This window comes from Lynx rufus, unplaced genomic scaffold (assembly GCF_022079265.1).
Source record: "Lynx rufus isolate CCGP_SWC_20201006 ecotype Redwood Valley unplaced genomic scaffold, mLynRuf1.p SCAF_27, whole genome shotgun sequence".
NCBI lineage: Eukaryota > Metazoa > Chordata > Mammalia > Carnivora > Felidae > Lynx > Lynx rufus.
Window position 1 is genome coordinate 3,707,872 of NW_025814842.1, and position 26,299 is coordinate 3,734,170.

Sequence of the window (26,299 nt, forward strand, 5' to 3'; positions counted from 1 at the left end):
TGCGTTGTCGGCGGGAGTGCAGACCAGGAACGGCGCGGCCGCTGTGGAGAACAGTGTGGAGGCTCCTCAAAATCGGTCTGAGGACCCGGCAGTTCTGCTCCTGAGTACTTCCCCGAAAGAACTGAAATCAGCATCTCCAAGAGGTATTCGCACCCCACTGCTCAGCACAGCACTAGGTGCGAGAAGGACGACACAGAGCCACACCAACGTCCACTGAGGGAGGGAGGGGTAAAGAAAATCTGGTAGGGGACACAATGAAATGGTATTCAGCTTTTAAAAAATAAAGGAGGGGCGCCTGGGTGGCTCAGTCGGTTGGGCGGCCGACTTCAGCTCAGGTCATGATCTCGCGGTCTGTGAGTTCGAGCCCCGCGTCGGGCTCTGGGCTGACAGCTCAGAGCCTGGAGCCTGCTTCCGATTCTGTGTCTCCCTCTCTCTGACCCTCCCCCGTTCATGCTCTGTCTCTCTCTGTCTCAAAAATAAATAAACGTTAAAAAAAATTATTAAAAAATAAAGGAAATCCTGCAATAACGCGACAGCACAGATGAACCTTGAAGACATTATGCTAAGCGAAATAAGCCAATCACGGAAGGAAAAATACTGCATGATGTCGCTCAGGTGACATTTCTCAACAGTCCAACTCATGGACTCAGAGGGCAGAATGGCGGCTGCCAGGGGCTGGGGCGGGGACGGAGAAACCAGAAATGGCTAACCGACACCTCAAAACGCTAAGGGGTACTACGCTCATGTCAAGTGTTCGTACCACAATAAAAATAAACCAAACCGGATCAAATCAATCACTGCTCTGATACAATTTTTTTTAAAGTAGGCTCCACGCCCAACATGGGGCTTGAATTCACAGCCTTGGGATCAAGAGTCACATGCTCCACCTAACGGAGCCAGCCAGGCGCCCGCGATCTAATTTTTTTTAATCCATATGGGAAGCATATCGAAGGGAAATTATTACTTGGCAACAAAATCGAAAGCGTTTTTGTTAATACAAATTTAAGAAATTCAAATATTGTTCCAAATAATTAACGAATCAAAGAGAAAATTAAAATAGAAATTATGCAAGAATAGGAAACGATAAAGACCTTCACGGAATAGAAATCGAAGAAAACGTAAGCAGAAACGACAAAATTGGCCCTTTTAAACACACGACAACAGACGAATCCCTGGGAAGATAATTCAAAGGGAGGGAAGAGGAAGGAGATGCAACCAATGTAAATGCTGGGATAGTACTACAAATACACGAGACGTGAAAACTCCAAAGAGAACAGAACGAACAACTTTATTCCAATAACTTTGAAAACGAAAGTAAACATTACCGAAATCAGCGTAAGAAGAACCAGAAAACTAGATACACCAATAATCACCCAAGAAATGGATTCAGCAAAACCGGGCCGTCCAGACACTTTTACAGGGAAGTACTTCGTACTTCGAGCAAACCTGTGAGAGCTGAGTCCACACCTCAGACAAACCAATGCAGGGAACTGAAAACACACAGGGTGGCCCGGTTCAGTCTCTGCGAACCCTGTTATTACAGACAAAGGCCACGAATAAAAAAAATCACAGATTAATGTGACCTGTGAATTCAGATGGGAAAACCCTCATTAAAACATCAACCAACTGAACCTCGCCCTCCTAAAAACTCAGCCATCACAAAGGGTTTCACTCCCAGGGATTCAGTCGTGGTCCAGAAAACTTGGTAACGCAGCACCCACATTCGTGCGTTCCCAGAAAAAAAGGCGTGCTGATCACAGGGGCAGCAAAAGCGTGTAGTGAAAGTCCACAGTCGTTCGAAATTTAAACAGAACCACCCCGCACAAAGCTCTGACACCCGTGAGGCAAAATGTTAATGTGAAATTCAGGTATGGATTCTTGGGTGGTTAATAGTCTGTGCTTTTCTATATTTTGGAGGTGATTCCTAATTTTAATTTTTTTTAACGTTTATTTTTGACAGAGAAACAGAGCGTGACTAGGGAAGCAGCAGAGAGAGAGAGACACACACACAGAATCCGAAGCAGGTTCCAGCCTCCAAGCTGTCAGCACAAGAGCCCGATGCGGGGCCTGAACTCACGGACCACGAGATCACGACCTGAGCCGAAGTCGGACGCTCAACCGACTGAGCCACCCAGGTGCCCCGATTCGTAATTTTTTAAAAAAGAGGGAGAAGGAGCAATCCCTGCCGATGGACACAGGCATTTTTAGGCCCTAACAACACAAGTTCTGGAACCCAAAATGGGCATGAGCTGCTGCAGGGAAGGCCTTGGTTCCCCCGTGAGCAGGGTGCCACAGCACAGGCACCGATGTGGGAGGCGGCACTGAGGAGGGAAGGGGCAGCACGAGCACCTGAAACCTCAGCTCCATCACCTCCCCACCCCACCCCTGCCCCGGAAGCCCGGCTGCCCCGGAGCAAAGCAAGGGGCTGGGGGTGAGGCCGCCACACCTGTCACCGGGCCCCCAAGGCCAGCCCCTCACATGGGAAACCTACGCTATACAGGCCGCCCGGTGCACTAGGCCTGTGCCGTTCCCTCCGGCGCGGGTGAGCCAGCCGCCACCCTCTGATGCCGGACTCCCCCGTGGGGCCCGGGCCATGCTGAGCGCTGCCCCGGTGAGCTGGGCGGCAGGGCCGGGCCTCCCCGTGCCGCCCCACGCCTCAGAGGCACATCGCTCATCAGCAAACACTTCCGCAGAAGTCGCTCCAGCTTCCCGATGTCAACGGGAGCCAGAGAGCGCACGCCGACGAGTGCCAGGAACCCTGTGCTCAACTTCCGGCTCGGGTGGGACCCCTGGGCCACTCCAGACCTATGCTGCTCCTGACCCAGGCTTGCATCCCTCCCTTCGAAAGGGGGGGCGGTGACGATTGCTCCTTTCCCTTCCGGGGACCACGGAGGACGCCTGAGCAGACATGTACCGCCAACGGCATGCTTGACAGATGGTCTTTATAGCAGAGGCATCAACGGGAGTGAACCAACGTGGGACTTAAGGTCCCGTGTGCCCTTCCCTGACGACGGGCAGTGACCAGCCCCCTCAACGTGGCTCTCCTTTGGGGTGTTACCACATGTGTCCGTTCCTTGGCCGGACGGCTTCGCTGTGGACTTTACGTGCGGGTGCCCTGTCTGCTCCACACGGTCTTCAGATTCCGACACACGGACGGAGCACACAGTGTGTTCACTCTCACCGTCGCCAAGCGTCCGCCGTACAAATACACGGCCCTCTGCCCACCTGGTCGCTTACAAACAAGGCCTTGAGAGCACACCTCCTGCACTCCGTGGGAAGCCTCCTCCGTGGTGCCCGCTCGGGAGCGGGACTATTGGGTCACAGCGTATACACGTCTTCGCTGTTAATGCCAAATAGCGTCCCAAGTCCCAGCAGTGCTGTGAACATAAACAGCACTCTCTGGGAAAACAGACGTGGGAGAACAGAAACATGCCGCCTTCTCTCAAAATCAGGGTTGCACAACTTCCTGAAGCGGCAGGTTCGCTTTGGCACAGTCGTCAGGGAAGCGAGGGCACGACAGTGCTGCAGAGGGGACCTCGCCCCCTCGGTCTTACAGGTGCCCTGGAGAAACTCCCCGAATACAGTGCTTCCTGGGGTGGTGAGCGCAGAAATGGAAACAGCCACTCTGAGGCAGAAGGACAGTTGGACAGCAGCACACAGCTGACCCCGGAGACGTCAGGGGCCCCCCAGGCTCCACAGGGAGGTGCAAGTCTGCTGGGGAACTAGCTCCCTAAGGGACAGGTGCAACGGCTGGGCCATACTTACAGGTGCGCCTGCTTCTCCGCCAGTTCTTCGGTTTTCTCCTACAATCAGAGACAAAAAAATCAAGCATGAGAAAAGACAGGACAGCACAGGACGTGCTCAGCGAGAACGCCGCTGAACGCCCAGCACACCGTCCGCGTAAAAACACGGCACTACTGTGCGGACTGTTTACTCGAAGCCGTGCCGGAAAGGCCGGTTTTCCATCGGATGTGACATCTCTTCGTTCCATTGCCGAATATGACCTGCGTGCTTCCTGCAACAGAGATCACTTACAACCATCTAGCTGACTTAACAAGCGGCCCTTTCAGAAACAGGAAAGCAGCTCAGGCATCTTACCAACGCCAGAATGAAGATTCTGTGCGCACTCGTACCGTCCAGCTTAACACATACGCTTTTCGACGTCGGCCACGGGTTAGCCAACGTTCTCCATCACTTTTAACTGACAAGTTACTCTTGCTTTAGTAGCAAGCTGTCATCTGACAGAGCGGAGGTCCACGTGTTCCAAGACGTGCTCGCCACCTCTAGTGGCGGAGGACAGACGGCCCTTGCTGCCCGACAGACAAATGAACAACGAAAACGTACGGGGCTCTCGCCAGACCAGGGCTGAGGTGTGTGGACAGACGGGGGAAGCAGGCAGGGTGTAGCCCGGATTCTGACTCCTTCGTGAGCCCCAGACCCCGGATAAGGTAGTTCACCTCCACGAGCCTCGGCTTCCACGCCCGTACGGTGGGGGACAAGGCTAATCCCAGGAGCACCTCCGACAGCCACGGGCGGCACTCGGGCTCAGGCTGGCAGACGGCTCCCCGCCTGCCTCTATGCTCCATCACAAGCCAAGTTACACCCTCCTTGCCTCGGTTTCCTCAGCGGGGCGTGGGATACGGCTCCCGCGTCGTAGCATCTGACTTACTAGTGTCTGGCCCAGAGCAGGCTTAGGACAGGACGGCGAGCTGTGTAGAAACTCACAACCCCTGAGCCTCAGGCCCCCGCTCACCACAGGCCCTAGTGTGCTCAGGCTGATGTACCTCGTGGACTTCACCTGGCCCGCACGGACCGCACTTGACCGTGCACTTGACCGCACGGAGGGAAGCGACCACACCAGGGCCATACCAACATCAATCCACGTGGGAACCGTCAGAGGTGGCCTCGGATAGCCACGATGCACGTGGATTACTTGTACAAACCTTGGGAGGTGACAGCCCATGTTGGCTTTTGCTTTTAAAAGGTTTCAATTATTTTAAACGTGCATTTTAATCTGAAACATCTTTCCAGTTTCTGCAGAGCCAGAGTGAGCTGGGCCAAGATATACGGGCGTCTCTTTGGGAGACCGTGTGTAACTAACTACCTGTTAGGCTTTGGGTCCTGGAGGAGCAGGAAGAGGTAAGGGGCCCTGAGTTCTGGACCCAGGCCGCCCGCAGCAGCGCTTGCCCTGGCCCTGCAGGGACGCCTGGCAGTGCCCGGAGCCGCCTCCGTGAGGGCAGGGGAGCCACTGGCAGGCGGCGGGCAGAGCCCAGGGATGTGAACCAGCCTCCGACAGGGCACAGGCTGGCCCCACACCTCCGCCCAAAGGTGGGTGGTCTCGAGACCCTAAGGGAGTCAAGCTTTTCGGTGTACAAGAGTCGACCCGCCCCGGGGCCCCCAGCCCCGAGCTGACAAGGGCTCCATAGCCGAGTGCTGGCCGAGGCCCGAACTGCCCCAGGCAGACAGCACAGGGCACTCGGGCCTAATGGGTTATCCAGGGCTCAGGGGCACATCACGGCTGGGCTGGGACCGGAGCGCACGATGCCGTGGCCGCCCCCCCCCCCCCCGCCCCCGAGGACAAAATGCCACAGTGGGATGCTCCAGGCTCCCTAGGTGTGGACAGACAGTAACGCTGGCCTTCGGTCAGAGGAGGGACTCGTGACATCCCCCAGGCACCCACAGCCCACACCCAGCTCCGCCCCCCCCCCCCCCCCGACCACAGCAAACGGCAGCCCCGTGACTGACCCAGACCGTCTCTCGGATTGCCTTGGCCATCTTGAGCAGGAGTGGCCCAAATGAGCCGGGCTCCAGGCGGGTGGCCGAGTGCTGGACGCAGAGGCAGAGGAGGAAGGCGGGGGCCAGCTTGTGGCCGTCACCGCCAGGCTCGACCAGCGTCATGATCCTCTGCAGCAGCGCGTCCTCCACCTCGGGCTCAAACTCCAGGTGCAGCGGCCTCGGCCGGGGGAAGGCGGCGCGCGTGGAGCCGGAGCGGGGGGTGCCCCGGGCCCGGAGCGCGGCCCCGCACATCCTGCAGCTTCGCGGCCCAGCCCGCAGCCGGGCCAGGGCCTGGGCGGGCAGGGGCTGGGCTTGCGCCGGGTCCTTGAACAGCAGCAGGTAGTAGAGGCCGAGGGAGAGCAGGTCCCCGTGGCGCAGCACCACGGCCCGGCCCCCCACCTCCGAGAAGTTGACGGACACGGGCGCCCCGGGGACAGGCTCCAGGACCAGCCTGTTCGCTGGCCTCTCTGGGCCCGGAGGCCGGTGCCTGCGGATGGTGCAGTGCAAGGGCAGGATGTCCGGGGCCGAGAGGCTGACGCTGGGCTTGCTGGAAGGGGTCCTCTGGCCCACCGTGTGCTGCTCCCGGTTGAGCAGGTACACCAGGCTGTCCTGAAACGCAAAGGCAAGACTTCAAGGGCCGGACACACCTCGGGCAAACCCCTCAGGGGGAAGAAACGAAAAGGTGGCCCGGCTCCAGGTGGCCGGCTCGCCATCCTGGGCCCCCCTGCCCCGGAGCCCTTCCTAACCTGCTGCCTGCCACCCGCCCACCCCCCGCTGGGCACCCACGGTCCCCGCGGGAGGAGGGCTTCCCGGAGCAGCCTCCAGGGCACACCGGACACCCTGGGGAGGACTCCAGCTGTGAGACGCCAGAGGCCCGACGGGGCCGAGCCGGGCACTGACGCTGGCGTATAGGCACAGCCACGTGCCGCCAGGCCCCGGCGTGACCTGTGCCGAGCCGTGCGCCAGCACCCTCCTCTGCAGCCCCGGCTTCGCGAGGGCCGACGACTTCTCACGAGACGGAACAGGGACAAGACTGTAGCCTCTCCCGGAAGCTGATGCGACGCTACCGTAAGAAAAACTCCCCAAGAGAAAACGCAGGAGTCCGTGTCTCCTAGAGCAACGTGCCTTACAGAAGTGCAGAACGGAGGACACCAACCTCAAGGAGGGGCTGGCGCCCGAAGGCGCTCGTGACATCCGGCCCGTGCTGGTGTGTGCCACGATGGGCCCCTGACGCTGGCCTGCGTGTGCGCGGGGCCCACCAGGCATGCCCCCAACTTACCTTCCCCTCGTTCACAAGCTGAAAATCACAGCTGGGACGGAGACTTAACATACAGTGTGCACAAAGGCACGACCGCGAGGTACACGGGTGCCGAGAAAACCCTCGCCTCTAAAGCTTCACGGCCACCCTCTCCCCACCTGTTTCTCGAGGAAACTCTTCCCCGACCTCTAGGCGCAGAGTCGGCAGAGGACTCCTTCCTCTGAGCTGCCGCCCTCGTGCTGGAGCACACGCCCCAGGAAAGCCTTGCCCAGAACCCTCGTCCGGCCTCTCGTCAACTCCTATCGCTCGCACAGCGCGAGGCCCGGTTTGGCGTCGCTAAGACCTGAGCGCCGCCAGCCCCACCGCTGCATGGCGGCGGGCACCGGGATGGAGCTGGGAGCTGGGCAAATCGGCACGAGCCAGAGAGCAGGAAGGGAGAGCCTATGGCGCGGAGCGGGACGAGGAACCTCAGGGGGCCACAACCCTCCGGCCGAGGGCTCCCACAGAAGTGGTGGGACATGCGGGCCGGGGACGGGTGGCTCATCTCCCTGCCTCCTCGGGGAAAGCTTCTCGCGGTACAGTCGAGGCTGTACGACACCACAGCTGTTGGCCCAGCAGCCACCGTCGTCTGGACAGGTGGGCAGACCCGTGTCGGGGACCCCAAAGGCACGGCAGGGCACGGCCCGAGACACACACGGAAGGAGGCAGACAAGCAGTACCGAGAGGCCCGGCGCCGGGTGAGCCCTCTCCCCCGCCGCTTCCTCCTGAAGCCCGGACATAGAATGCTCTGGAAACACTGCACAGAGGAAGCCTCCACTTCCCCCAGAATCCAGGACGGCCCTGCGTGGTGGTCCCCACCACCCCGTTTCTCCAGCCTCATCACGCCAGCGCCCGTAGCCGCAGGAGCTCCCAGCTGACGCAGCTAACGGGCGAGAAGGCCGTCCGCCGCGACAACGCCCAGCGGGCACTCGGTCGGCTCAGGGTGGCAGGGCTGCGGGGGGCGGCTCACATGCTGCTGGCTGTAGCCCTGCAGAAGCAGCAGGTGGGGCGACTCGTACAGGGAGTAGCGCATGGCGTCCGGGCCACGGTCCTCGGCGCCCTGGGCGGTGGCCGAGCTCAGGCTGGTCTCGCTGACGGTGCGGCGCAGCCGGGATGTGGGGGGGCTCTGGGCGGCGCCCGAAGCCAGGGCCGGGGTCCCCTTGGCGCGGCTCCGCTGCAGCCTCCGGGCTTGGGCGTTTATCCCTGAAACGGAAGCGGCACGGTTAGGTAAACAGAGAGACCTCCCGGGTCCCCTTCTAACGCTGGTCAGTCGCTGTTTTGTCAAGTGCTATAGAGGAGACCGCGAGACTCGTGAGGCCGGGGCACCTCCGAGGCTCCCCGAGAGGAGAGGGGCCAGCCGTCCACGTCCAGAGACGCCCATGGGAACCCAGTGACCCACCTGGACCAGCCACCCGGCAGCCCTCCCCTCAGGACGCCAAACCCACTGTCACCTTCACTTCCCCTGGGCCACCGAGGGGCTTGTCCCTAAAGCCCTGCCAGGCCACCCGTGTGTGTGTGTGTGTGTGTGTGTGTGTGTGTATGTATGTACAGCCAGGCTCCTGCGGGTGCGTGTGTATGGGGGGAATACCTCTGTGTGTGTATGTGTGCGGGGGGGGGGGGGGGTAGGGCGCGTGCATGAGGGGAGTGAGGGCGCGTGTGCGCGGGGGGGGGGGGAGGGCGCGTGCGGGTGTGTGTGGGGGAGGGCACGTGCGGGGGGGAGGGCGTGTGTGCAGGGGGGAGGGCACATGCGGGGGGGAGGGCGTGTGTGCAGGGAGGGAGGGTGCGTGAGCGTGTGTACAAGGGGGCCGCGTGCGGGGCGGGCGTGTGCAGGGCAGAAGGCGCGTGGGTGTGCGGTAGAGGAGGGCACGTGTGCGGGAGCGGAGTGTGTGCGGGGGGGGGGAGTGCGCGTGTAGGGGATGGAGGGCGCGTGCATGTGTGCAGGGAAAGGAGAGCTTGTGCGTGCGGTAGGAGTGGGCGCATGCGTGGAGGGAGTGGGCACATGCGTGGAGGGGGAGGGCGCGTGCGTGTGGGGAGGAGGGTGTTAGGGGGGGAGGGCTCGCGCGTGTGTGTGCGGAGGGAGGGGCGTGCATGTGTGAGGGTGACAGAGAGCGCGTGCGTGCGGTAGGGGAAGGGCGCATGCAGGGGGGGAAGGCGCGTGCGTGCAGGGGGGGGTGAGGGCGCATGCGTGTGGGGGGGGGAGGGCGCGTGCATGGGGGAGGGCCTTGGGGAGGGCGCGTGCGTGTGTGCGGGGGAGGGCGCGTGGGGGGGCGTGTGCGGGGGGGGAGGGCGCGTGCATGTGTGCAGGGCGGGGAGGGCATGTGCGTGTGCGGGGGAGGGAGGGCGCGTGCGGGGGAGGGAGGGCGCGTGCGTGGCGGGACGGCCTTCGGGGGGGAGGGCTCGTGCGTGTGTGTGCAGGGCGGGGAGGGGCGTGTGCGTGTGCGCGGGGGGAGGGCGCGTGCGTGTGTGCGGAGGGGGGGAGGGCGTTGGGGGTGGTTGCGTGCGCGGGGGCTGCCTCCGTGCGCCAGGGGACGGTGCATGTGCACCGGAGTGTGTGTTATGTGATTAGATGAGACAAGAAATATTCACAGCCTCCCTACCCGCCCCCCCCCCCCCAGTTTACAAGGAGGAAGCAGTCCGTGTGCCCTCGACCCCCAGTCCCCTGAGCTGGCTGGTCTCTGTGTAGAGCAGCACGGCTGCTCCTTTCCGAGGCTACCCCCGCCCCCGACACGGCCAGGTCCGAAAGCACACACATGCACACAAACACGCGTGCAAACACACGCACGTGCCCACACGCTCACTCGTGCACCTGCGCCCCCTCCGCCACCAAAGACTCTTCTACACACGGGAGGCACTCCGCCACCGACGCTGCTGGAAAGCTGAGAAGCCAACCGGAGCCCAGGAGGCCAGTGAGCAGAGCTGACCCCGGCGCTTGCTTTCCGAGCCCTCTCCCGACTCCCCCCGCCCCCGCTGGGAGCCTGCCTTCCTCCAACCGTGCCCGGCACGCCAGACGGAGCAGCCCGAGGAAGTGAGGCAGGCCGGCCGCAGCGAGGGTGCCGCCTTACCCGAGAGCGGCCCTTCCGGGACGAAGCCTGCCTCTCTGCAGCCCGCAAGAGGCCGGGTCTGCGCGGTGCAGCCGGCGCCGCAGTGCGAGGCTGTCCGCCCGGCGCCCGCTGCTCCTGCGTGCCTGCTACGGGGCCAGCGACTGGCAGGCAAGAGCGGTCGGGCAGAGGGGGAGGTGGGGCGGGGGAGCAGCGGGGCAGGGGGCAGGCGGGGATGGGGAGAGCAGGCCGGAGGAGACAGGGAGGGCAGAGGGGGAGGGGGGCAAGGGGGAACAGGCAGGGCGGGAGGAAGGGGGGGAGGCAGGGGGTGGGAGGGGCAGAAGGACCTGGGGGCCAGGAGGGGCAGGGAGCGCGGGGGCGGGGGGGGGGGCTGGTGGGCACCGGTGGAAGCCAGCTCCTCCCCCCCGCCTGCCCTGCCCCCCTGCTGCTCTTAGCACCAGACCCCAGGGCTGGTGGCAGCACTCGCACAACCACGGGCCACACTCGGAAGGAGAAACGCTTAAAAACCAATCCAAAATGATGTAGCCGCCAAGCTTTTCCTCCATCCAGGACGCAGCCATAGCACAGGACTCGCCTCACCACACCCCGGTGCCCAGGGCCGGCTTCTCTGGCGTCGCTGCAGAAGGTAGCGGTTCCTGCTACGGTGCAACTGAGCTCAGTGGGGCCAGAGGCTCTGGCCTGATTCCAGAGGTCTGAGGGACACCCAGGAGTCTGTACTTCGTAAAAGCGCCCACAAGGTTCTGGACCACTGCTGCCAAGGCAGTCCCCCTCCACTGTCCGCCTGCACACAGACCCTCCTGGGGAGTTTCAAATACTGCAGCGTGGTCTGGCCTCCGGGTCTCCTCACCGGGTCCGGGGGCGGCCACAGGAGTGTCGAAGGGTGGGGGCTGAGGAACGCTGGCTCGGAGTCTGTCAGGGGTGAAGCGCCCATGGCCAGGAGGACCCTCGCACCTGCACGGACACGACCCCGACGCGACCCCACACACACCGTGCTCACAGCACGACCAGGAGAACCCTCGCACGTGCATGGACATCTGTGCAAGGACGGCCACTGGACAGGCCACACGACCTCCGTGGGAGCTATGTGTTCACAGGATGAAGGTGCCACGGGGGAAAAGCGGGAGCCAAGTACGCACCCGAGGTGGGTGGAAAAGGCAGACTGGAGTTCAACACTTGAGGTATGAGGCCATTTCTTTACACACTTAATAAGCACATAAAACATCACTGAAGGGACACCTGGGCAGCTAGGTCCACTGAGCGTCCAACTTCGGTTTAGGTCACGATGTCTCGGTTCATAAGATTGAGCCCCACAACCAGCTCTGCGAGAACAGACTGGAGCCTGCTTGGGATTCTCCCTCTTCCTCTCTCTGCTCCCTGCTTGCTCTGTCTCAAAATAAACTTTAGAAAAAAATGGGGGGTGGGGGCGCCTGGGTGGCTCAGTCACTTAAGCATCTGACTTCGGCTCAGGTCATGATCTCACGATTTCGGAGTTCAGGCCCTGCGTCGGGCTCTGTGCTGACAGCTCGGAGCCTGGAACCTACTTCGGGTTCTGTGCCTCCCTCTCTCTCTCTCTCTCTGCCCCTTCCCGACTCCTGCTGTGTGTCTCTCTCTCAAAAATAAACAAACATTTAAAAAAAAATTTTTTAAAGAAAAGACCCACAGTCAAGTCGAGAAATGGCTGTCATAGGTGGGGACGGAATGAGCCTGGGGATATATATAATACAAAGAACATCATGGCTCAGGGTGTATTTTTATATATAACTTTGTATATATGCCGTGTCTTTTATATAAGAAAACTCCAAGTCAACATGAATAAATTGTACGTCAATTCTGGGCGTCAGTTACGTCATTCTTTATACTGTTAAAATCATAAACACCTTGCAGGCACCCCCCCCACCACCAGGCACGTGACCATGGCCCCCCTGTGGCCCTAGGTGCAGTTCCAGGCTTGGCCCCATCCTCACGAGGCCGCTAGAGGTGAAGCCCAGCACCGACCCCAGTGAGAGGCTCCGAGGAGGCCTGTGGCTCCCAGAGTGCTCACAAGGACAGTCACCTTCCCCTGCCGCCAGCTGATTTTAGTTCAGCTTTGCCATCATCAGATCCAGGCATCTGAGCACTATGCAAAACCAGGACAGATCTGCCTCACTTCTGGGTGGAGGGTGACAGGTGGCACACAGCTGGGCAGAGTCCTTGCAAACGTACCCCAGAAACCTTCAAAGGCACGCGTGGCGTGGATCTGGCCTGCACAGCGTGGGCGTGTGCAGGGCGCTCAGGGGCCCGGGCCAGGTGTGATGTGGCCGAGAAGCAGAGAGCAAGTAGCCTGCGGTGCAGAGGCCGGCCGGGTCTGCAGCCTGATGGGGGGTGGGAGTGGGGGTGGGGGTGGGGGATGGCTGGGGTCTCTGCCACCAGCAAGGCCATCCCAGCAGCCCCGCCACCCCCAGGCGCGGATTTCACTCAGCAGAGGAAATCTAATGAAATAGATGGGCAATGGGGTCCACGCCCGTCACAGCACGGTACTCTAGGTGGAAGCTATTCATCCCACAAGAGTGCCAGGCCTTGCCCACGGGTGAAGGAGATGCCCTCCAAGGCTGGCGGGCCAGAACAGACCCCGTCTGCCACCACACTCCCCCCGCGATGGGCCGGGTGTGCCGATCCACACGTGTTCCTGCTACGGTGCAACTGAGCTCAGTGGGGCCAGAGGCTCTGGCCTGATTCCAGAGGTCTGAGGGACACCCAGGAGTCCGTACTTCGTAAAGGCGCCCAGAAGGTTCTGGACCACTGCTGCCAAGGCACTCCCCCTCCACCGTCCCCAGACAAAGCCCCTGGTGCAGAAATGCGCCGAGCACTTGCTAAACTTACTTGAGTACCTACCCATTTAACTTGAGTTTTGGATTTCTAATTCTTTTCTCTAGGTAAGTGTTTGTCAGCTCCCAGAAAGGTGGCAGATATGGGGCTCCCCGTTCCACCCTTACATAGCTGCTCTGGTGAAAAAGCAGAAACACGGCCCAAGAGAAGTGGAAGCAGGGGTCTGGGTAACCCGCCTGCGGAGGCCTCCTGTACCTCTGCCGGACACACGCAGGACCACCTTGCCCCGCCCCCCTCCCCAGGACACACGCGGGAACCATGGTGCCTCCCAACACTTGTTAATGCACACAGGCACCAGACTCAGAAGCCAAGCGATTACTTTCCTCATTTTAAGAGGATAATTCAACGAGAGGACATTCTGAAACGACAGGAATCACAAGTCAGTCGCGGGCCCTGATGGTACACACAGAGTCCACTGTGCGTCTCCTGAACCCTCCGCTCTGACCCGGGAACTGGGAAGGGGCTCCTAACCTGCAGGAGGTGTGGCCGTGAGAGGGACAGTGAGAGAAGGTAGAGATCGGCCACAATGGACACGGTGACAGAAAGGAGCTCCGCGCGTCCCTTTCCTGGCCGCCGGCCCTAGCTAGCTCCCTCACCTGCCCAGAACTAAACCCACAAGCAGGTGGCTCTGCAGTACAGGAATCCGTGGTTTCCTTATCCCCTGGATCAGACCTTCCTGGGTGAGGCAGCCATCTGGGCAGGGGAGGAAGCGGTGCGGGGTACACCCTGGGCCACAAACTCTTTTAAATGCAGCCCCTCTTCCCTCCACGTCGGGTTGGTGCAGACGTCCCCTCTGCTGGTGGAGAGGACAGGACTCTGTGCATACCAGGGGTGGCAAAATTAATTTTGAAAACAGTTGGTAGCTGTCACCGGAGCTCCGGTCACGGGCTGGATGCTGGCTCCAGGACAGCACTGGAAAGAAAAACACAGCTCTTTCCTGAACGTCACTAAGTTTAGGACAATAAATTTAACCTGTAGCTTTTTACCTCGGAATCCTGTTTGCTCTTCCCTCCGGGATTCAGAGTTTGAAACAATACGTACAACTTGGAAAATCTGTGTTGCCTACACCCACCGCACGTGCGCAGGGCTGATGGTCTCTCAGATGTGGTTTTGATTGATGACTAAAGACTGACGGGGCAACGGAATGGTCCTGCGTGAGGGAATTTTATTAGAATTGGGGGAATTTGACTACTTTTAAGTGATCTCTAGTAAGTTGGGCATACACTGCTGAATACACTCTCCAGTAGCTGCTGCAAAATGCAGAGGGACACCTGCCTCGAGCAAGTCCGTTTTAACTGCAACACCCTTTTCTACTTTAGCAAAGACACAGAATGGAGTGCTCTGAGTTACCAAGCAATCCTTGAAGTTAACATGAACTTTTTTGCATTTGAAATGCACAAAAAGGAACTACTTACAGATAATTTGGTGAGCACCTGTCTACTGCCTGGCCAGCTTTACTCTGGGCATTTTGTATTTAATTCCACCTCATTTTCACATCAAACCCTATAACCCGCACCTGCTTGTGCAGGTGGATGGGACTATGTTAGCCTAGCTCTACAGGACCAGTCTGACTACTGGCAAAGAAAATTCTAAACAAAATCTATATGGAGCACCACCCCCTTGGGAATAAGACGGGGATGCTTGCTATGACCACCTCCATTCAACGTTGCACTGGAGGTCCTGGCCAGTACAATTAAGGCAAGAAAAACAAATGAAAGTCTAAGAATTGAAAAGAAAGAAATAAGATTATAATTATTTTGCAGACAATTTCACTGTGTTTATAGAGATCTCAAAAGAGGGGCACCTGGATGGCTCAGTCGGTTAAGTGTCCGACTTTGGCTCAGGTCATGATCTCGTGGTTCGTGAGTTCAAGCCCTGCGTCGAGCTCTGTGCTATCAGCTCAGAGCCTGGAGCCTGCTTCAGATTCTTTGTCTCTCTCTCTCTCTCTCTCTCTCTCTCTCTCTGCCCCTCCCCAACTCGTACTCTGTGTGGGTCGGTCTCTCTCTCTCTCAAAACTAAATAAACATTAAATAAATAAAAGACACCGCAAAACAATCTATGAACAAGCAATCAAAACTAACTAGTGAATTTAGCAAGGTGACTAGACATGGCGAGTGGGCACGTTCACCATCTTTGTGTGGGAGAAACAGTGAGAAAAGGGTATGTAAAAATAATGGTGCCATTTATAATCGTGTCAAGAAACACGAAACAGCTAAGGAACAAGTCTACCCAAGATGTGCAGGACCCCAACGCTGATACTACAAAACGCCATGGACAGAAATTAAAGACCTAATGAATAGAAGGATACACCAGGTTGATGGATTGTAAAGGTATCTGTTCTCTCTAAACTGATGTATAAACTCAATGCGATCCCACATTGGAAGGGTCTCAGCAGGTGTGTGTGTGTGTGTGTGTGTGTGTGTACAAATTGATAAGTGTATATGGCAATGCAAAGGGTATAAGGTAACCCTGAAGATCAATTGTGATGCTGGAAGACTCGAACTATCAGATAACAGCCTATCCTAAGCTACGGTAACTGAGAGAATGTGGTGGTGCTATAAGGACAGTAGACCATTGGAACAGAAATGAGAGTCCTGGAACAGAATCTCACATACGCAGAAAGGATGGTCTTCTCAGTAAATGATACCGGGTCAAATGCATCTCCATATGGAAAAAAAAAAAATGAATCATGACCCCTACCTCACACCATTCACAAAAATTAACTCCAGATGGACTATAGATCTAGCCATGGAGATAAAATAATGAAGAATTTAAAAGAAAACACAGGAACAGATCTTCACGGCCTCGGGCACACAGAGATTTCTTACATGGGGGGAAGGCGCTGCTCACAAAGGGAAGACCACCCACAGATACTTCTGGGTGCGCTGCAGAGGTTACAGACACTGAGAAGCTCACCTCTTCAAGTGTGATCCTTGCACTGGTCAGAGAACAAGGAAGTGTCTAGAGGGACCCTAAAATAATTTGACTCTTGCATACACATTGTCAACCTAAAAATCAGGTCTAAAATTTAACTGTGTGGTTTGCTGAGTAACAGTGAAAACTGAATTCACAGCCTCAGCAAGTTCCCCAGGTGAAAGTTTGGGAAAAACTTGCCCTGATGGGGAAAGAGCAGGACCCTAAAACCTGAAACAGTGCCATCAGGATGGGCTCCGACAAAGCTGTGCCACTTGAACCCCTGATCCAAGCTGAGCCTTACTTGCCAAGTGGAGCAGCCTGTCCTGCTGGGTCTGAAGGGACTCGCTTTCCCCGGCTCTGAGAACCTACGAGCTTCACCTGGGGGCCTCTTTCCCTGAACCCCTACCCTGGTGACCCCTCAGTGCACTACTGAGCCCACGGGTGCCAAATTTGAGTGGCAACCAGAGCAAGAGTAAGATGGGCAGCAAGTCTGGGCTGCGGGCACGCTGCTCCGGCCCCGGGGAGCCGATACCCCCGGAGAGCTGCGCCAACGGGCCCGGGGCCAGCCTCAGCGGTTTGGAGCGCACCTTCCCCTTTCCTTTAGAAACATCTCCTGACCTGTTACTGGGGCCCGGTGGGAACTGGAGGTGACATCACAGGACGGCGCAGCCTGAGGTCCCGTCACCAACTGGTGTGGTTTCTGCTTCCCTGACTGGCCCAGTCATCGTATTCAGAACTTCTCTTCAAAACGTGTGAAGGCCAACTGCAGTGTAGGAGGGGATATTTGTGGTACAGCCCTCAGGAAAAGGGCCCGTCCCCAAAATCACTAGGAACGGGGCAGACGACCCAGCAGAGAAGCACGCGAGAGCTTTGAACAGATGCCACAAAGAACATCCGAAATGGTGTTTAAACATACAAGAACGTGATTCGCCTCACTCATCATCAGATACGCAAGCTAAAACCACAAAGTAATAACTGCTACACAACCGTCAGAAGAGCCACAGTGAAAAGACAGGCAGCACCAAGTGTGAGAGCGAAAACGGAAGTCACAACTCTTACACACTGGTGGTGGGCGTGTCAACAGGCACACGCACTTAGGGGAGAAACGGTCAGCAGGATCTCCTACACGAGCACATACGCACACTCACTGGCCCATCGACTGTACCCCCAGTTGTGCGCTTGACAGAAATGCACGCGTCACCACGAGACAGACCCAAGTACGTTCACGGCAGCGTGATTCCTACTGAGCCCCAACTGGAACCCACCCAAGTGTCCGTCAAAAACTGAATGGGGACACAAGTTGGAGTGTATTCATGTGAATACACAATAGCATACAGCAATGATCATGAACTCTTCCATAACCAACAAGATCAGGGAATCTTTCAAAGGTGACATTAAGGCCAAGCACAAAAAGGTAGGTATTACAGGATTCCATTTGTAGGAAATCCAAAAAGAAGAAAAACCCAACTTTGGTGTTAGGAGTCAAGACAGTTGGGTCGGTGCCTCCCGGTCGGGAGGGACCAGGAGGGAGCCCTGCTAGAGTCCCAGGAGCGCCCCGTCTCCTGACCTGGGTGCCTGCTGCACGGTCCACTCACTTTTTGAAGATTCACTGAGCTGCACACTTACAATCTGTGCACTTTTCTGTCTGTGTGCTCTATTTCAATGACAAGTGTCCTTCCAAGAAAAGGAGCCCAGATGTTGAGATTATCATACACAAAATATACGCCTGCCCTGTGTAAAAAAGTAAAACACACCTTGAAATATGTGGAGAGAACAGTAAATTATAAACAGTGACGCCAGATTTCAAAAAGAACAAACTTCAAGTTCTAGAAATGAAAAATTCAGTAACAGAAACTATCGCTTCCATGTAATGTATCAGACACACGAAACATATCAGAAAGGAGAACTGATGAACCCAAAGACCAGTCGGAAAAAATTACCCAGGAAGTGGTGCAAAGAGACAAGGAAGAGAAAATATATGAAAGGGGCTAAGAGACAGAGTGAGAAGGTCTGACGGGTTTAAAGACAGCTCCAGGAAGAGAGGTGTAAGAATGGCGCAAAGGCAACATCTGACAAGAAAAGAGCTGAGAATTTTCTAGGACTGACTGAAGAATCCAGTTCACAGATTCGTGACGTCCAATAAAAGAATGAAGAAAGACATCACAAGAAAACACATGAAAGTCTCCAACAAGACACAGGCGAACCAAATCCAGCAAGATAGGAAAAGGATGATACGCCAAGAGCACGTGGGATTTATCCCAGGAACACAAGGTTGATTTCACCTACGTAAATCAATCACTGTAATACAGCAAATCAGTAAAATAAGACACCAAACCACACGAGCATCTCAGCGGACACAGTAGAGAGCTCGGGACTGTGCGAGAGTTGACGAAGGGTCTCAGGGAATCCTTTTCCCAAAGACCAAGGATACTCCAAACAGGTGAAATGAAACTGTCGTGTAGGAGCAAACACGCGGGTGTTATCACTCAGAGAAAAGGGACAAGATGAACATTAGGAAATCAGGACAGTGGTGGCTTGCGGGGGGGGGGGGGGGGGTGCTGGGGCAGGGCGACCTGGGGCAGGCGACCATCCGTGTCCGCCCAAGAAAAGCAAGCGGGAAGCACAGGCGCTACGAGCACAGCTCAGCAGGCGGTGCTCGCTTCGCGATCTCCCTCCCACTGACCCTACAGCAGTCGCGCTCCACGCCCTTTCCCGCACGCGGTCCCTTTCACAGCGGCAGCTCCACGCACCTGGCCGCGGCCTCACGACCACACCGCCTTGCGTTTCTAGGGCGCAGGGGACGCGGCTTGGCCGGCAGAGGGGCCGGCCGGAGACACTGGGGACAGCAGGAACACGGCGCAGAGACCACGCATGGTAACCATCTACACCAGCGGTTCTGAAAGCCGGGCGCTGCCGGGACAAGTGGAGTCTTGCCGGCTCCTTCCTGGTCACTCGAAGGCTGTCCGAGGCGGGCAAGCGCCACCCGCACCCACCGCCGGCCCTGCAGCCTCCAATTGCCCCTGCGTCGTCCCCACAGCACACCCCTTAGCTCCGCCCAAGGAGCTGCCAAGGCTTCCTTCCTGAAAGCGACCCGGGGATTCGGTTCCCACGCAAAATGCAAATGTCCCGAGCTCCCCAGCTTTCTCCCCAGGTACCCAGGAAAACTTCAAAGGGAACAACGTCCCCCGGGGGGCTCTGTCCAGAGCAGCCTATTCCTTAAGCTGGGTCGTGGGTACACAAATAGTTCACGGTATTATTCTGTATCTGCTTTTCCTGGGCTTCAAGTATTTCACGATCAAGAGGAAAGCAGAGACAGGTACAGAATGAGAAATATAAACATTCATAAACATCCTAAAACCCGTTCGACCTCACAAATACTACAGGAAACAACCTACAGGAGGGAGAGACGACGTCCCTCTTTCAACTCAGTATTTCAAATGATGGAATCAGGTGATGGCTAAGATACGGAAATGGACATCCTGCTGGTGGGACGGAAAGTGGCACCAATCTGCCCCCAGTTTTAAAAACAGCTATCGAGGGGCATGTGGGTGGCTCAGTCAGTTAAGCATCCAGCTTTGGCTCAGGTCATGATCTCACGGTTCGTGGGTTGGAGCCCCACGTCGGGCTCTGTGCTGACAGCTCAGAGCCTGGAGCCTGCTTCAGTTTCTGTGTCTCGCTCTCTTGGTCCTTCCCCTGCTTGCTTGCTGTCTCTCTCTCTCTCTCTCTCTCTCTCTCAAAAATAAATAAAACCCTTAAAAAAAATTTAAGAAAAAAATAAAAATAAAAAAAGCTATCGAGATAGGCCATCTACACCAGTATCGGATAAAGATATATCAGTATCTAAAATGTCCCCATTCTTCCAGAAAGGAATGCTACTGTTAAGTTGCTGTCCTACAGAAATAATCAAAAAAGGAATCAAACATTTAGGTACAAGGATGTTTATTTACATAAGCATTATTTATACACCAAAAAATGGGAAATAGTCTTAAAATCCAATAGGGAAATGATCAGGTGTACTCATTCAAATGGCATTAAAAATTACGTTCATAGGGGAGCCTGGGTGGCTCAGTTGGTTAAGTGTCCGACTCCTGGTTTTGGCTCAGGACATGATCTCCTGGTTCGTGGATTCGAACCCCGAGACGGGCTCTGCACTGACAGTGTGGAGCCTGCTTGGGATTCTCTCTCCCTCTCCCTCTGTCCCTCCCCCACTCACGTGTGTGTACTCCCTCTTTCAAAAAAATAAACATTAAAAGAAATTATGTTTATAGGGGCATCTGGGTGGCTTAGTCGGTGAAGCGTCCGACTCTTGGTTTCAGCTCAGGTCATGATCTCAAAGTTCATGAGTTCAAGTCCTGCATCAAGCTTTGTATGGACGGTGCAGAGCCTGCTTGGGATTCATTCCTATTCTCTCTCTCTCTCTCTCTCTCTCTCTCTCTCCTCCCTTCTCCCTTTCTGCCCCTCCCCCACTTGCACTCTAATAAACCTTAAAAAAAAAATTATATTCCTAATATGAATAAATATACTAAGTTAAAGAAAACGGAGGACGTGGATGTAGGTTGATTTAAATTGCGTAGGAAATCCAATAGTAAGAAGAGACTGGAATAATAAGGGGACATTTTAGGTGATTTCTGTTCTCTTCTTTATACTTTCCCTATTTCCAAATTTTCAACGATGGGAACGTCGTTTTTCTAAGTGGAGAGAAATGACATTTTAAAGCACTGACAGGATTGTTTCTGTGGTAAACCTTGGGCCTTCTCACGTTAATTCGAGCCTCGGTCAGGAAAGAACATCCCCTCTCTAGAAGGAATCGCCTCATTAAGATAACGGGTAACCGAGTGGATAAAATGCTTAAGCCATTTGTTAGTCAGTCACAGAAAGAAACAGAGCCCCCAGGACTGCAGCAAAGCCAGAGCAGTGTGGCAGCAGAAGCAAGAACTTTCTGAACCCCAGGCCCTATCTGGCTCCCCCAACACGATGAGATGGCGCTGAGCCCTTTTGCAGGGAGGACCGGGTGGCACGCACAGTGACAGCACACAGAGACAAGAAAGACCCGGGGACCACTTTCTGCTCTAGGCCCGCCAGGTGGGCATCCCCTGGGTCCAGCCGGAGAAGGTGATCCTCGTGCCAGAGCTGAGCGGTCTCAGGTTTAACCTTCCATTAGGAATCCTGACCCCAGGGAAGGGCTCACCCCCCTCCCCCGCCACTGCTCTGGAATCAGGTCCCCACGCTGACCCCGCAGGTTGGAACAGGCAGTTGAGGAAGTTGCAAGTTGACCAAAACGACAAAGAAGAGAAACTAGGAGACCGAAAAATCAGAAAAATAGATCCAGAACCTGAATAACAGAAGAGCCCGAAGAAATTGTCAAAGGAATAACATAATTTTTCAGAACGGAGTTCTAAATTTTTCAGATCCTGAGTTTTTAGATTAAAATGGCCCATTAAAAGTCCAACACACAAGAGAGGTTAAAAACGCATGAAGGGTCAAAATATGCAATTGGGGGGGCGCCTGGGTGGCGCAGTCGGTTAAGCGTCCGACTTCAGCCAGGTCACGATCTCACGGTCCGTGGGTTCGAGCCCCGCGTCGGGCTCTGGGCTGATGGCTCGGAGCCTGGAGCCTGTTTCCGATTCTGTGTCTCCCTCTCTCTCTGCTCCTCCCCCGTTCATGCTCTGTCCCAAAAATAAAATTAAAAAAAACGTTAAAAAAAAAAATATGCAATTGGGTATAATTTGAATAAATATGGTAACGGATACGACCATAATTTTTTTTAAATAAGAAGGCAAGACTCACACCAGAGTGGAAACACACCCCTTCCAAGGCACACAGCCTGGCTCTTCACAGCGAGGCTGGGAGGGAGCAGCATAGAGAAATGAGATGTTTCCAGAAGGAGAAGAAAGCGACTGAACATGAGGGGTGAGGAAGCACAACGTCTAGCACCTCCCCCGGGGGGGGGGGGCGCTGGAAGTTACTGGAAACGGACCAACGCCTTCAAAATTCTAGCAAGAAAGTTGCTTTCATTCTAAAACTCCACACCCAGATCAACTATTAATTGCGCGTTAAAGTAGGATAAAGATCTTTTTAGACATACAGGGTCTTGAGCAATTTTAATTCCCAGGTGCACTTTCTCAGGAAGCCACCGGGGAGAGACTCCACCAGGACGGGAGGTGGGGGGGGGCCTAGAACGAGGAAGGGACAGCGAAAACCAGGGGCTCCTTCCCCAGAGAGACGCCAAGGGAACGACAGCTAAGAGCAGCCTTCAGGGGCAGCCAGCCCAGACTGAAGCGAGGCAGCGGACCCCAAAAACGCTGGAATTGATAACATACACCATAGAGCTGAGCGTCCTGAAGCAGGACAATTGGCAGAGGGCTGGGGAGAACTGGATTCGTGAGAAGCACCGACAGAAAGAGAAAACAAACAATGATAACAGTAATTCACTTCCAAGAAACTAAAGGTCGGACCGCTAGGAAAAGTAACCCTTGTACAGACCCACCTTCAGCTGTGAAAAGCCACATCTGGCCGAAACAACGTACACCCCCTGCCTAATCCAGCCCCAGCCCCAAGCTCACCGAGAGCACGAGAGCGCGGGCCACCGGAGCTGGTTTAACGAGGGCCACTCCCATCCCCATGGTGGGACATCACTAGCTCCGCCCGAAATTTAACAAATCAAGTCGTTGTAGGGTAAGCTCCTTATTTTAAGCTTTGGAAATAAGTGACAAAAAAAAAAATCATTCACAGCTGAAAACGATTCCCTCGGAGGATCGCAAAAATCGGGAAGAAGTGCAGGCCGGGGCCCGGCGTGAGGCTTGGCTGTTTTTAATTAGTGCCGGGAAGCTGTGCACCCATGTGACTTGGGTGAAAAGTAAACGTTCAATGTGCATCCAGCTACTAAAGGAAGGAATGAATGAACACGCACACGCAGGGGGGATACGTCATCCGGCCTCTACATTTTAAATCCCCGTTATTTGCATCTTTGAAACTGGAAAGCATCCCACATTCATATGGATGCCAGCCAGGCGGCGGCCGTGAGGTGGAAACTTGATTGTCATTCCCTCCGGGGGCGGGGCAGGGGGGCAGGGGGCGGCGCTACAGTCTTTCAGTCACTTAAGGATTACTTGAAGAGCGAACGTGACTTCTGGCTGCTGTGTGCGAACTCGCAGAATTTCATGCCCACGGCTGGGAAGAAAATGGCAGAGCTAACAGCGGAGGCTTCTCCTCAGAAAGGGTGCGTCCCGGTGTTCCCGAGGGCACGTGGGCGCGGACAGCCCGGAGTGGAAAAGGGGAATTAGACACTGGATTTATTTCACTGGTGTCTGTCTTTTCATGTATGCATGAAACTAACAGAGATGAAAGTCCGTGATTAAATAAACCCTTCCATTTATGAGAGCTCTTCAGGGAAGTACAAAACTAAGAATCCTAGGTAATTATTAAGGCACGGTGTTCAATTTAACACTGATTTTTAGGTTAGTCGAAAGTAGGTACTGGCCATCTTGCAATTATTAACACATTCGGCGTTAATACGTTATATATGGCAATAGGTTTTGCAAAAGCGTTCTTAATGATCCCAAAATATACATAGTGCTCCATCCACACCATGGAATATTCCATAATCCCTAAAACGAGTGAATGGGAACTCTGACAGATGTGGAGAGATCTCCCAAAGGAGTTTGGTAGGAAAACGAAGTATGTGACCCCATTTCTAAAACAACAAACTTTGATCAAAGCCTGTGTGAGTGCACGTTTGAGGTGTGTCCAGGCTTACCCAAGCGCAGGCAAACTAGACAAGGTCACTATGGTAGGCAGAATTCTCAAATGACCGCCCCCCCCCCCCCACGATCTCCGCTTCCTGGGATTACTCCCATGACTGTGTTCAAGGGCAAAGAGATTTTGCAGATGTAATTAAGGTTCCTGAGGGGTTGATCTTACCATACGGAGACAATCCAGGGGGCCCAACCTAATCACACGAGTGCCATCAAAGCAGAGAGTTTTCTCCAGCCGGTCACAGAAATCAGAGAGATTTGATGTGTGACAAGGGTCTGAACGCTGCAGAGCTGGGAGGGGCCCGCGGTCCACATACAGCGGAACAAGAAGGAAAGGCAGAGACGAGATGGAGACTTCAGTCCTGCAACCCCAAGGATCCAAACGCTGCCAATACCATGTGGGATTGAGGGGCCCCGTGCTCCCGTAGGGACCACAGCCACCCAGTGAGCGGAGGGCCCAGCCACCGCATGCCAGACTCCCGACACGCTCAATCCGTGAGACACTGAAAGGGTGTGGTTTGAAGCCACTACACGTGTGCCTGTTGGCAGGGCCCGGAAAAAGGCGAGGAGCACCTCGCCTTGAAGACACCAGGATCGTGTGTCACGGGAGTGTGGACTTCGAGGGGGCTGCGGCAAAGGCTCAGAAGGACACGGGGGCGTGTTTCTGGAAACCCCGGGAAGGGGGCCCGTCATGCGGGAGCAGGACTTGTGACTGATGTGCCTGAGCACACCCCTCAGGAGATGCCACCCGCTTTCCCGTTACCTGTCCCAAGAGGCAAAGAGGGAGAGAAACACCAGGAGCTGTGGATCAGAACGGAACCGGGACTGATGACTGTAGATCCTCAGTCTCCCGACGAAAAAGGAGGCCAAGAGTCAGAGGGTGGCGCAGAGAGAGGGGCCGGTGTCCTGCTCAACCCTCTCCTGGTGCCTCAGGAAGCTCCGAAGGCCAGAGCACCGGGCCAAAGACCCTTTCAAGAGACCAAGGGTGCTGCTCGTCGGTTCTCTTAACCAAATCAGGGGCCCTGGAGAAGCTTAAGGGCATCCTCACCTCTCAGCAGAAGCCGCAAATAGAGAAGGGCCATCTCAGGAGCGTCCCTGGGTGCGGCGCGTCTGACGGCCGGCCGCCCCTGGAATCCACGCCTGGCCCAGCCGGCAGGTTCTCGGAAGCGAGCAGCTCGGAGCAGGGACGGAGGGAGCCCGGCACGGAGAGAGGCTCTCCACAGGCAGCAGGCAGAAGAAGCCACTCAGAAGAGTCCCGTCTTTCGGGAGAAGCAAAGAGTGGCTCAGAGCCCAGAGGACGGGCCTGGAAATCCCACCACGGCCCCCAGCCAGGCTCGCCTGGCCGCATTTCAAAATCCACCTGCACCAGCGACTCCTTCTCGCCGTCCACTGCCCCCTTTCTGACCCCGAACGCCACGACTCTTGTCCTGCACCTGGCCGGCCGCCGCATGCGGGGAGCCAACCGTCCCACCGGCCCGCGGGTGGGGAGCACTGTGCCCTCCGGCGGTAGAGCTGAGCTGCACTTAATGGATATACGCAGGCGCCCGCCCCACACCTGACTCGGATTCTGTACATGACGAGCATCTGGACGTGAACGGATACGTAACGGCACGAGACTGTGGGGCCTGGAGATGGCTGGAGCGTTTTGCCCACGGACGTAGCTGTGGGTCTCGGCCAGCCCGGCCCAGGATGAGCCAGCCCCCGTGACCGGGCCCTCATGTAATCACCTCCCCAGGGCGTGGGAGGGACCTGTCAAGGTGGAAGCCATCGTTGAGGCTTTGTTTTTCTATGGCAAAAGAGGTTTTTGCAGATGTAACTCGTTTCATTAATCAGTTCACTTTGGGGTCAGTGAAAGGGAGATTACCCAGATGGGCTTACTTTAAGCACATGAGCCTTTACGAGTGGTGAGGAAGTCAAAGACTCGCGGAAGGAAGTAGCCAATGCCACGCTGTTGGCCTGAAGGGGAGGGGGGAGTTTCCAGCAGGGGGACAAGAACCTCAGTCCTCTAACCACGAGGAGCTGAACTCTGCCAACAGTAAGGCTGAGTCTCCTGACAAGAACTCGGCCTGGCTGACACCTCGGATTCAACCTTGGGATACCCGGAGACTCCAGCCAGGCCACGCGGACTCGACCCGTGAGCTGAGCAGTGTGTGTCGTTTAAAGCTGCTGTGTTTGCGGTAATTTATCATATGGCAAGAGGAAACTAATACACGTACGTACTAGGATGTCAACACGAAATCAGGAGGGGTCAGAATGGCAGAGGCACTGATATGGCAGAGAGCAGAACGCCATGGTAAAGAAAACAATGTTTGCATCATGTGAACTCATTTATGTAAAGTTAAATGCAAGTGTATTGTTAGCGTTAAGAAAAGTGCTCGTTCCCTAAAATCCAGCGGTCTAATCAGGGCTAGTCAGCTGAACATTCCCACTGAAAACAACCAACACTGGCCGTATGAGGCATAAACGAGAGCGAAAGAAACCATTAGGCCAAAATCTGAAAGGAGAGAACCCAGAGGTAGGAGTTGTTCTTGTCTGGGAAAACCCTAGCTGGTTTCTGGGAAAGAGAACCGTGGTACCGCGAGAAATCAAAGCCCTGGGCTCGCCACGCAAGAGAGCCTACGGGAGGCCCTCCC

General features: G+C 55.9%; 1 protein-coding gene across 1 annotated transcript in view; it reads right to left on the reverse strand.

The window, feature by feature from the left end:
* RADIL (Rap associating with DIL domain) overlaps window positions 1–26,299 on the reverse strand; it is an 87,956-nt gene that overhangs the window by 16,361 nt on the left and 45,296 nt on the right. The window contains exons 4-6 of the mRNA XM_047089346.1: window positions 8,043–8,275; window positions 5,746–6,384; window positions 3,766–3,803 (exon numbers count right to left, since the gene is read on the reverse strand). Coding sequence (XP_046945302.1) covers window positions 3,766–3,803; window positions 5,746–6,384; window positions 8,043–8,275 — 910 coding nt within the window. The remainder of the gene's footprint in view (window positions 1–3,765; window positions 3,804–5,745; window positions 6,385–8,042; window positions 8,276–26,299) is intronic.